The 12,021-nt window shown below is 33.4% G+C and overlaps 1 protein-coding gene across 1 annotated transcript in view; it reads right to left on the bottom strand.

Moving 5' to 3' along the window:
* Positions 1-5,991: 5,991 nt before the first annotated feature.
* LOC129233049 (vacuolar protein sorting-associated protein 8 homolog) overlaps positions 5,992-12,021 on the bottom strand; it is a gene marked incomplete at its 3' end in the record, with an annotated part of 119,948 nt that continues 113,918 nt past the window's right edge. Inside the window, 2 exon segments of the mRNA XM_054867131.1 lie at positions 5,992-6,074; positions 11,142-11,306. Coding sequence (XP_054723106.1) covers positions 6,051-6,074; positions 11,142-11,306 — 189 coding nt within the window.

Here is a 12,021-nt window from a genome sequence, read left to right as displayed (position 1 = left end):
TAATGTGTTTTCATTATAATTTTTTTCCAGGTGCAGAGATTGAACAGTTTTTCTTTTAGTTATGCATTATTTTGACATTAGTAATTAGTTTTTGATCACAGTTAACTTTTATTTCATTCGGAACTGCTACGTCAGCGTTGGCGTGAACGTAATGGCGTAAACGTTTTGCGTTAACGCAAAAATGTACTAATCGGTATCTTAAATTGAAATTGTAGGTAAAAATCGTACCGTTTGCCAATTCTTTTTGGGCGCTTGCATCTTTAATTGCTTAGAGAGTTATTGAAATGGGCTAGAGAAAATGCACAGTACTAGCTAAACAAAAAACTCACTATGTTAACAAAATATTTACAACCTATAATAACAAGCTTACAAATCGGACTCCATAAGAGATCATTCTTCCGTGTTCCATCAATTCTGTTTATTTTATTTCGCGTTGGCGTTGATCGTCTGCTACGATCAACGCCCGCTGTTGCTGGGATATCCACCAGTCACATGGTTTAGTTTATGAGCAGCAAAAGGGTTGCCATAGCTCGGTCTATTCTTATTATTAGTCTATGGTCAGAGTATTTGCTTCTTTAGCTTTTGTTTAAAAGGGTTGGACTAAACTCAGTTAAATGTTCATGTTTTTGAGTGTTTTCTCAGGAATTGATCTGGGAAATTTTTCAGAGATTCTGCTCTGCACACAAGTTGACCCCTCAACTTTTAACCTCTTTTTTTTTGTGGAAAATTTCTCAACTTATAAGCGAGTACAGTTGACTCCCTTTACAACGCGATCCGAGATACGCGAAATGGCTATAACGCGTTTTTTTCACCAGTAAAGAATTTTAGGCCTAAGGCGAATTCCTCACCCGCAATGCGAAAATTTTCGGTGGGGAATCGTGGTGTATAAGTTTTGGCTTTGTATGTGGCTACTATATATATATATATATTTTCGTGAATAGACATTCATCACTTTCACATCCCTGAGAGCGGAAGTTCCCATACCTTACTAGTCTGAACATAGCTGATATAAATATTAATTATTTTCCATTTTTTTTTTCATTCTAAATGAAAAAGTTGATGAAATGTAATGACACCTAAGAGCGCTGTTTCATTTAAAGTTTGTGAAGATAGGAGGAAAAAGAGAAAGTTTTTGACAATTAAAGGAAAGCTAAAGCTTCTCGAAAAGCTGAATCTGATCTAGCTGAGTAATAACTTAGTAAAATGCAAAAATTAGTGAAAATGGAAGCTGCTCTTGTATTGTGAATTAAAGAAACTAGGAAGAGGGGTGTTGCCATAGATGGAAACATTATAAAAATTATTGAAGCAACTGTTTAAAAATATATTAGAATAACGGCTTGATCACGTCATTTTTTTTAAAGTTACAAATACCATTACTGGATCTACTGTACAGTACAACTGCAGTGCATTTGTTTTTCTTACTGTATATTGTACGCACCGTATACTGGTTTATTTTATGTCTTTCTTCCCCGTTGATTTTGTGCATCGTAGCAGTATTAATGTTGAATAAAGGTTTTTTTTTTTTTTTTAATATAAGTAGCCATTCACTTCTTTATGTAAGAAACAGTAATGTATAGTAAAGAAATGGTTTTTAACAGTTGAGGCAGTGGCGGCTCGTGGCTTAATTCGGCGGGTGGGCTCGCTGTTATCAGAGGCGCCCCGATGGGAGGTCACTGTGGCCTCCCAAAAATTTCTTTATTTGGCAAATTTGGAGACCATATAGCTTTTTAGGTCAAATGTATCTTCTAATTATGTTTAAGTATCTAATTTTTTATCATTCGGTAAAGTTCGGAGTTTCATTTTGTGAATTAAGACACCCTCTCCTCTCAAAAATTTTAGTTCGAGGTGTCTCTGGAGTTTGTATTAAGTTTCCACAAAACAAAAGAAAAACAGATCGTGGTTTTATCGTCTTCAGAAAGCCTAACTGATGATAAAGCATTATCAATAAGCTGTTTGTCAAAAGCAGGCAAAAGTACAGCAACAGTTATTGCAAAACAGTCTAATCAAAATTGCCCGATCTTATTTTACTGTACATTTTGTTTCTTCGTGGTTCTCTGTAATTTAATGGTGTAAAAAAAGTTAATTGTTTTAGAAAGTAATTCATATAGTCAGCGAATTCAAAGAGAAAAATGTTGCTGGTTATCGTCAGTTTGAATATAATTTGATTCCCCTTGAAAAGCTTAATGTAGTAGTCCAAAAAGACCAAGATTGGCTTTATAAAGACACCGCGGTGTCCTTATTAACGTACCCACGGATCGGGCGGAGGGATATGATCCTGATGTATATACTGCACAGGCGTGCACAGCAATGACCTACAGAAGATAATGACTTATCAGTGCCCCAACTGTGACGATTGATCCTTCTCATTTCCATTGAAGTAAATATTGAAATTTTAAAAACGTTACCTTTTTGAGTTTACCAGACGAATTGACAATAAAGAATTTTTCAATCGTTTTTAGTTTCATTGTACTTTTGGCATCTTTTCGGAGTTGGCCCTATTGGAGGGACACGTGCGCCTAATAAGGCCAAATCACCATTCTTGGTTATAACTGCTGAAAAACATAATTGATACCTCAATTGCTACTATACATTAATACCACTCTTTATCGCAGTTCTTTTATAGGCTTTATTGCAATTTACTCATTTTGAGCTTCTCCTCAAGCGTCAAAGTTGAAATTGGTGGTTTTAGAAAATAATCTACTTGATTATTTTTTAAAAGTTCGAGGAAAGCAACTTCAATAATATGTTTTTGATATTTAAAAACACCAAACACAAGCCACTAGTAATAAATGACAAAAGCATTAATTTAACTCATATTACACCCTCCATACCAACACGATCTCTGGGATCATGCAGTAGCATTAGCTTTCACTTTAGCATACTTTGTTATTATATATCTTCATATAAATAATATCCGATGATCCACGGCATGATAATTTGATAATATGTTTTGGTAATGTTTAACATGCAGGGAAAGACTTCATTGTGACAAGGTTGAACTCGATCCGGGAACTTAACTGTTTTACTGGTAAGACAGTAATTATAAGGAATGAAGACTCGAAAAAGCGGTAAAAATTAACGTGACTGGAGTGAGGATTAAAATTTCAACCACCAAAATATCACTAAACAGGCAATTGCTCCGTTCAAATGTAGAAACAATTTTCACTCGTCATACCATGATGGGCGGTTTTCTAGTTGATACCTAATAACATTTGGATCAAATTACGAAACTGGTAACTAATTTTTCTAGAAACATGCAGTTTACTTAATTCGCAATATATTCTTTTATTTTACTTTTAATTTTAAGAAATTTATTTTACTTTTAATTTTCACAGTGTAATAATTTAGGTTTGCTCAGTGTTAGAATACTTCTAGCGTGGAAAAGGCATGACAATAAGCCCTACATGATTAAGACTTATTACTTTAACCAAATATCATAACTTATCAGAAAATTGAAAAAAATCTCACCCAGTGAAAACTATATTAGGAACAGCTTTTAATTCAAAAATACAAAGTCTGAACTCTTATTATATTAGCACAACACTGAAGACCAACTGCACCTAAATTCAAACTGCAACGTAAAAAATGGCAAACACCTTTTCGAAAATAAAATCTCCATTCAGAAATATCGAGAATGCGATCAAAGTTAAATAAAGAAAAATAAACAAATTAAAATATGTATTCCATGGAATGAAATCAGAGGGAACCCAAAATATTGTAAATCCCAGTACCTGATAGTAACAGTCATTTAAGATTGAAGAAAAGGAAAAAATGAATTAAAAATCCATCAAAAGAGAGAGAGAGAAAACCGGAAGAGAGCGATGAGAGAACTTTTCTTTTCCCAGTGGGGTGGGCTCCGAGATTTCTGCCCTTTGCTTCGCTGAAACATTGTATAAGCGACGCGAGACGAGACACTTTCCTCCCACTTGCTCCTACTATTGCCATTGGATGAAGATGGATTTCCAAGGGGCAGGAAGGACCCGGCCCAAACACATCGTTCGGGGGTGACATCGCTTGCCGTTTTCGTTACTTTGGTTCAATCGTCGCAGTTGGTAAAGTTGTGGGCCGCCGTTAAAAAGGCCCAAAGGAACGTTCTTAAAGCGCTAACGCTAGTTAACAGAAAAGAGAAACTTTTTTTTCTTTATATATTAGCGATAAGCAGAGTGCTAGAAATTTAAAATTAGTTTCACGCCCTGATTTTTTAAAAACTGAAACACCAGAAGATATTTTTTAACAATTTATTTAATTATGTACTATTTGCCCACCCGGCCCATAGTGACGAGCCGCCACTGAGTTGAGGGGGTGTTTATAAGTGTCTTTTAATATAATTGGATATATGTTCATAAAAGTTTTTACACGTACCCTTTTCCACAACGCAAAATTTTGACTTACGCTAGGTGTCTTGGAACGCATCCCTCGCGTAAGTCGGGAGTCGACTGTATATTTAAAATTCTCTTTTTAGAATATATTATACATATTTTAGCTTAATAAAAAGCCTTCATAAAATTTAAGTCAGGATAATGGCACCAGTAGCAGACAAGGGTCCAGTAACAAGTTTGGATTTAAATAATAAGAAACTTTAGGCGGATAAGACGGATATTGCTGAGACCCATGAATACAGTGCAATCATCGAGTGTTATCAGAGTGAAATTCATGAGCCAGTTGGCATTTACGAGGCAGCGGTGGAAGGTGATCAACAGCCACCACGAGGTCTGACGGTGTTTCCAAGGGCGCCCATATAGGGGGCAAGGGGGGACTTGAGCCCCCCACTGGAAATTAGAATTTTCTTGCTTTTAGTACTTTTTTCTGTGCAAAAATATAAAAATATCTCTTCTCCAGCCATTAATGAATAAACAATTAAAAATGTCAAATTTTAATGACTCTAATTTGTTCTGAAATCTATCTCCATGGGGGAAATATCCTGCTAAACCATGGTTAAAATTTCTGAGCCCCCCCCCTTACAATTTTGCATACGGGCGCCCATGGATGTTTCACGTTCATTTGAATTTAGTAAGGTTTTAGGTCTAAAAATAAAGAACTTTTGCACCTTTTGAAGAGAAAAGGGGAATTCCGTCCAACACTCATCCTATCTGTCACTGGGCATCATCAGAATTGTCGGTGTCTGTTACTGGGGGGGGGGGGGGGGGGTCGGACCTTTTTCCGAAATGGAGCAAATAAAAACAGAATCGACTCATTCAGGGGATCCAGAAGCAGCCAAGCGTGAGATGAGATGTTGTTGCAAGAGGGAAAAATAGTTGAAATAGTCTAAACACATCAAAAGGCTCAGAAAATGGAGTTGACCTGAGAGCGATGTCTTGAGCTTGTCTGTTAGTGGTGCCTGTACCCTAAACAGTGGCGTAGCCATGGGGGGGGATAGGGGGGTCAGAACCCCCCATGAGACCCAAAACAATATATATTTATATATACAGTAAACTCCCGATTATCCGCGGAATAGGGTGGCATGGTAACCGCGGATAAGCGAAAACCGCGGATAATCAGAATAATAATTAAAAAACGATACTACTGTATACAATAGCTAAAAAATATGAATAACACTCACACATATATTTAAATTTTTGTTAAAAACATTGCTACATTCCATTTGCTAACATTGAAAGTAAAAAATATACATATGTAAAAGCTAAAAACGAACAATAACACGATCAAAAGTTTTAAAAGCATTTAATGACTGTTAAAAAAATAGTGAAAAGACCCGCGGATAACCCGACCGCCGATAATCGGGAGTTTACTGTATATATACATATATATATATATGTGTTTATATATATATATATATATATATATATATACACAGTATAAGTGTATAAACTTGAGGGCATGGCTTTACTTTAAACTTCAAAAAAAATTACCCCCCCCCCCCCCCCCCAAGGATTTTTTCTCGCTACGCTACTGACCCTAAATACATTCAAGAACAGCAATAGTTTTGATTTTGTCTTTCTGCAGGAAAAAATCAAAAATTGTTTTTCTCACCATTTAAAAATTTAGTGTCTACTCTTCCTCTAAGTTGCCTTTGAGGTGCCATCATTGCTTCAAGCAGAGGAAACCACAGTTTGCTGTTTGTGTACAAAATGTTGGAATTAGGATCTAATACACATTTTTCAGCAAGTCTGTTTTAAAAAGTCACAAATTCCACAAACTGCCACAACATCGTGTTATATAATGTCTCATCATAAAAATTTTTCATAGTTTTTTTCACTCAAAACATGATGATTTCAAAGCCTAGACTTGAGGAGTATCACACAATTATTTCACCAAGTTAGGGTTCAACTTTAAAAAGGAATTTTAAAGGGGGGAAAAAAAACAGCTGAAATATAATACAAATAACCATGAAATAATTAGCAATAAGTTACCGCCCCAAGAAAGGGCTACGGCAGAACCACCTGCAATATAAATATTTTTTTTTAACGCTTTTAAAAAACTGCTTTGAATCTTGACTGACCAAATAAACAATGTAAACAAACCTTTTGTTACGACACACATTTTTTACCTGCAGTAAATGTAACATACCAGACAGTCCGGTTATCACATCCAGAGACTGCAGTTTCGTTCTAATTAGAAACTCATCAGTCTCGAATGGTGAATAACCGAGCTGGAGGCAGATGTCATCTCCTTGAAATTCATTCATTTTTGAGTCAAACCCACACCATGCTGTAGTCACTCACTGGCGAGATTAATTTGCTTTATCTACCAGTTTGTTGGTGCTCTCAGCTTCAATAAGATATCTGCCTCGGTTATTCACAATTCCAGACTGAAGAGTTCTAATAAGAACGAAACTACAGTCTCTGTATGCGATAACCAGGCTGCCTGTATGTTGCACATGAAATAATTGTTTTTCACAAACCAGTTCCTATAATTCAAAACTTAAAATTAATAAAAAATAACAGTGGAAAAAAACAATTTCTAAAATGAAAATCAACTATAATGTTAAAACATTAACAAAAAAAAAAAAAAAAAAAAAAAAAAAAAAATTAAAAAAAAAAATTCTAGAATCAGGCAGCTATTGCAAAATCTAAGAGAAAATCACTTTTACCATAATAAATATTAAATATACTTGCTTTTTCAATAATTAATTAGTTTTTTATTTTTTTCACTTTTAAAATTTAACATGATGGTATGCATCATTTTATCAAATACTCTTAACACAATTTATTTGCAACTTGCAAAATTTTTTGATTGCTTAAAAAAAGGCCTGAGTCTTAACTGCCCAAATAAACCATGTAAAAACCTTTTAGTACAACACATTTTTTACTGCAATAACAGGTTTTTTTTTTTTTTTTTTTCAAATTTGCAGTCTCAAAAAAAAAAAAGCATTTTAGCTTCACATTTTTCAGAAACTTGCAATTCCACCAGGGCAAATTGCAATTCCTGAATACAATAAGGATCACCAGTGTCTAGATTAGTGATGTGGATCGGGTAAATACCCAGTGGGTAGGTAAATATTTTTTGGGTATTTACCCAAGGCCTGGGTAAATGCCCAAAAACTGGGTATTTTACAAAAAAAATGCAAAAAGTGAATGGGAATTTTTTTTTTTTTTTAAATCTCAATATGAAATCTTTACTAATATTATAAAGAGAGAGGGCGGATTTTTGTATGTTTATATGTTCGAGGTAATCTCCGGAACCACTGCACCTATTTGAAAAAATTCTTTCACTACATGAAAGGTGCTTTCTCACTGAGTAACATAGGCTATAGTTCGAAAAAATCCGAAAAATAGTTCCTTTTTTATTCCTATTTAGGCCCAAAATTTCACGTAAATTGCCTATTATTGGCTATTAAAGGGGGTGAAAAATTACTTGCACATATTAACATTATATATCGTTGAAAAGGGTGGGATTTTTCCGCGTTCTAAGCAATTTGTTTCAATGCTCTAACTTCATTACGACGGGAGCAATTTGCATTTTAATCTCGAACTTTTTTAGGCTTAGCTTACATTTTGGCAATACTTTCTTCATTAAATCTATCCATAAAAAGTGAAGGAATTGTCCCAGAGTTTTCTTTTTGACACCGTTGGAAAAGGCGACATTTTTTACTCCAGAAATATATCGACCTTCGGTCGAAAAAGTAACCTTCTATCTCCAAAGGAAAAAAAAGTCACAAGCCGTTAAAAATAAAGTTTGAATAAATCTAATCTCCATTAAAATTACTGATGTTTTGTTTCGAATTGCCATGGTTACGTCTTTTAGTTCATTTTAATATCTTAAAGGTCCACCAACTTGGCGCCACGGAATCATAAGCAATGGGGAAATGTTTTCGCCAATTCTGCATATTTTACGATCTACGTTATGGTAATTCCCGCAGACAATGTAGAAATTGCGGGAGGAGTTTGAAAACTAGGTGTCTCAGCAATTTTCCCAATTGTCGCCAAATTTGTGGACGCCAAAGACCAAGGGCCAAAGTACTTCGGCCATGGCCTTGCTGATAGTGGCAGAAGCAAACAAAATGGGGTTGTTTCCTTCAGTCAAAAGAAGTACTTTTAGTCACTGAAATTTTTTTTAACAGAACAGTTCAAACACTTGATAGTTTATCGATTTTTTTTTAACTTTTAAATTTACAAAGTTTGAACAGAACGACGTCTGTCGGGTCCTCTAGTAATTAATAAAACTGATACATACATATGCATTACACAGTTCGTAATATTTTTTATTGAAAGACTCGATGAAATTATGAAAGAAACATATCGTGTGAACCAAAGAATCTTTCTTTTCAATGTCATAATTGGAGAAGTATAAGCAAGTCAATGATGAACTGCAGGATTTCAAAATCACAATCTAGGTTAGTCATATCAAAAATTTAAAAAAAAAGGAAGCATGAGGGATGTTTGGAAGAATAAACTGAGAAGTTGAGAGTTTGGAAGAAGAATTGAGAAGAATCAGTTGTTAAGACTATGATGTTATTTATTTATTTATTTTATTGCTGTTTGAGTGATAACGTGACAAATATAGAAACAGTTTTCACATTAATAAGCAAAAATAAATAAATAAATCAAAATATTGTTTTCTGTTGCCTTGCTCATTTGCTCCCCGGTACTTCATGATGAAAATTTATTCAAACTATTTTTATTGACATTTCGTTACATTTTGACGTCATGCAGGGACATATTACTGGGTTATAAAAGACTAGGACCTTAAAAAATTGATGTTTGCTTTTTTTTGTAACCAGTTAAGCTTTTTACTTTTTATAGAATGGCTTTTTGTATCTGAAATTTGGCTATCAACATTGAATGGGCATATCCAACACATTTAATGTGAATATCATATTAGATTGCTAAGCTGTTTCACACAATAATTCTTTACATATGTGATCAAAATACAATTTTTGGGCAAAAATTTAATGTTTTGTATATGGTTGGTTATAAAGTGGAATACATACTGAAAAGTATTTTAGTTGAATATAAATTTTTGAAATAAACACCCGGGTAAATACCCATTTTGGGTATTTACCCTGTAACCCCCCAGGGTAAAAACCCATTTTGGGTATTTATTTTTGGGTATTATTAGACTAGTGATGTAAAATACCCGAGTATTTATTTTTAGGGATAAATACCCAGGGTATTTACCCCGGGTATATACACTGGGTATTTACCCCTAAAAATAAATACCCGGGTATTTTACATCACCAGTCTAGATCCATAAAAACGGACACAGCTCTTAGTTTTTTTATTCAGTTCAATTCCAGACTAAGTGTAAATTTCCTGTAAGCATAAAAGTACCAACACCCTTATAAAATAATCTGAGAAAAGAAATAAAAGAGTACTGTCCATCCAGCGAGGTTACAAGGCCGTGAACTTTTCTCACAAACGATAAACAGAGAATTTAGATAAGTTCCTTTAAAGATAGCACAAAAATTAAAAGGCCAAAGTGCAAAATACTAGCCCCCTAATCAAAAAAATTAATTATTTTAAAGCCTGAATGAGACTTCAAAAAATTAATTCACATGGAATTTAACTGTTCTTCACTGCATCCTAGATTTGGAGTTTCAAAAACATAAAACAATTTAATAATGTAAAAGACCTGTTCAAGATCCGGCAAAAAAGTAACGTTCTGTTTAATCAAGAAAAATTAATTATTTCACAGCCGGAATGAGACTTAATGAGAATTAAAAAATTAATTCACATGGAATTTAACTGTTCTTCACTGCATCCTAGATTTGGAGTTTCAAAAACATAAAACAATTTAATAATGTAAAAGACCCGTTCAAGATCCGGCAAAAAAGTAACGAATACCATGTGTAGATTTTTTGTCCCAGACACATCACTCATTGGGAGTATATCGTACAGTGTTAAAAGTTTTTAAAGTTAACGCTAGTAAGGTAACTTAAGTTATTTTGAAAATGTCATGATATTTTGATACTTTCGATATTTATTTTTTCAAAGTACGACATTTGCGATACATAAATTAAATCTATTAATCATATTAATACAATTCTTTTATTATTAAAAACAGTCAAAAGTAATGTATACATTTAACATATTAATATATCCTTAAATAAAAATCCTTATTTATTTTCTATTCATAAAATTATTAGTAATGTAACATATTTAATTGGTCAGAAGAAAAAAAATGTCTTATAGGTGCGTACTGACTATATATATATATATATATATATATATATATATATATATATATATATAATGCATATTTTTTATTTCGAATAGATTAAATTATTACATTTTACACAAAAAACATAAATTTTTATACAAAATGTATATTTATTAATATAAATAATGAAAACAAAAATTTGTGCATTATAATAATAACATAAGAAAATAAACAACAGTTATTTGAAGAAGCAGTTACTATTTAATGATGTAAGTTTGCACTGATTGAAAATATCGGCTATATATCAAAATATCTGATACATATCAAAATATAGGATATTTTTGATACTTTCAAAAATATCATGATATTTTCAAACCCTGAATGTAAAAGATCCGTTCAAGGTTCGCCAAAAAAGTAACGAATATGCATGCATATCTTTTTTTTCCCTGGGCTATCTAGGGCATCACTAATCAGGAGTATACCATGCAATGCTTATAGCTTTAAGAATTACAGCTAATGAGGTCTTGGATCACATGAGCGACTCGGATAATGCGCGAATGAAGACGGTTCCAAATGCATACTTCTCTCTCATCCTGGTCCATCTTATTGGAGTTCCTCTGACACAGCTGAATGATGACCAAGAGCCGAGACTGGAGCTCATTCCAGAAGACGGAATATTCCAAGTTGAGGTCCTCGTGCAGGCGAAATATTTCTTCCGTCACTTCCCGGATTTTGAATTTCAAACCCTGGAGAAAAACGACATTGCTTTTCAAACAAACCACAGAGGAAATTAAAAAACAGTATTTCCAACAAGCAGTTTAGAGCTTACTATCAACACACCTTTCTGTAAATCTATTCAAAGTTTCTGAAGCGGCAAATATTGAGAGTAATAGTTTTTAAATACAGTAACCCCTCGTTATATCAACGAGAAGGCGGACTATATCCGATAATGCGATACATGAAAAGTAACGATTTAATTAACGTAAAAATAAGATCATACAAGGACCATTTTCTTAACCCCTAAACCATCGAATAATTTTCAAGAAAACGGTCATAAAAGTGTCTATTTTTTTTACTTAAGAAAATTATATAAAAATAAATGAACAAAAAACATGTGCATTTAATTTTTAACATTTTTTAGACTGAAATTTTAAATTTAAAAAATTTTTTTATTAGAAGCCAACAAGCAAGCCCAAGCAAGCAGAGAAAATTTAAGAAATACGTCTTTTAAACATTAAAAAAGGGTTTTATTAACCTTTTGTGTAACATAAGTAAAGATTAGTAAATTTTTCTTGTGTGGTAGACTTCAAAAAGTGAGATAGAGAGGACAACGTCACAATCTGGACAGAAAAACCGTTGCTTTTCAAGTAAACCATAGAGGAAACTTCAAAACAGTATTCTAACACTAAAAATACTACAGTCGACGCTCAATATAACGACCATCTCCGTCCCAGAGAAAAA

This window comes from Uloborus diversus, unplaced genomic scaffold, assembly GCF_026930045.1.
Source record: "Uloborus diversus isolate 005 unplaced genomic scaffold, Udiv.v.3.1 scaffold_15, whole genome shotgun sequence".
In the NCBI taxonomy this organism is placed as follows: domain Eukaryota; kingdom Metazoa; phylum Arthropoda; class Arachnida; order Araneae; family Uloboridae; genus Uloborus; species Uloborus diversus.
Note: the sequence above shows the minus strand (reverse complement) of the source record. Positions and strands in the feature narration are given on the sequence as shown.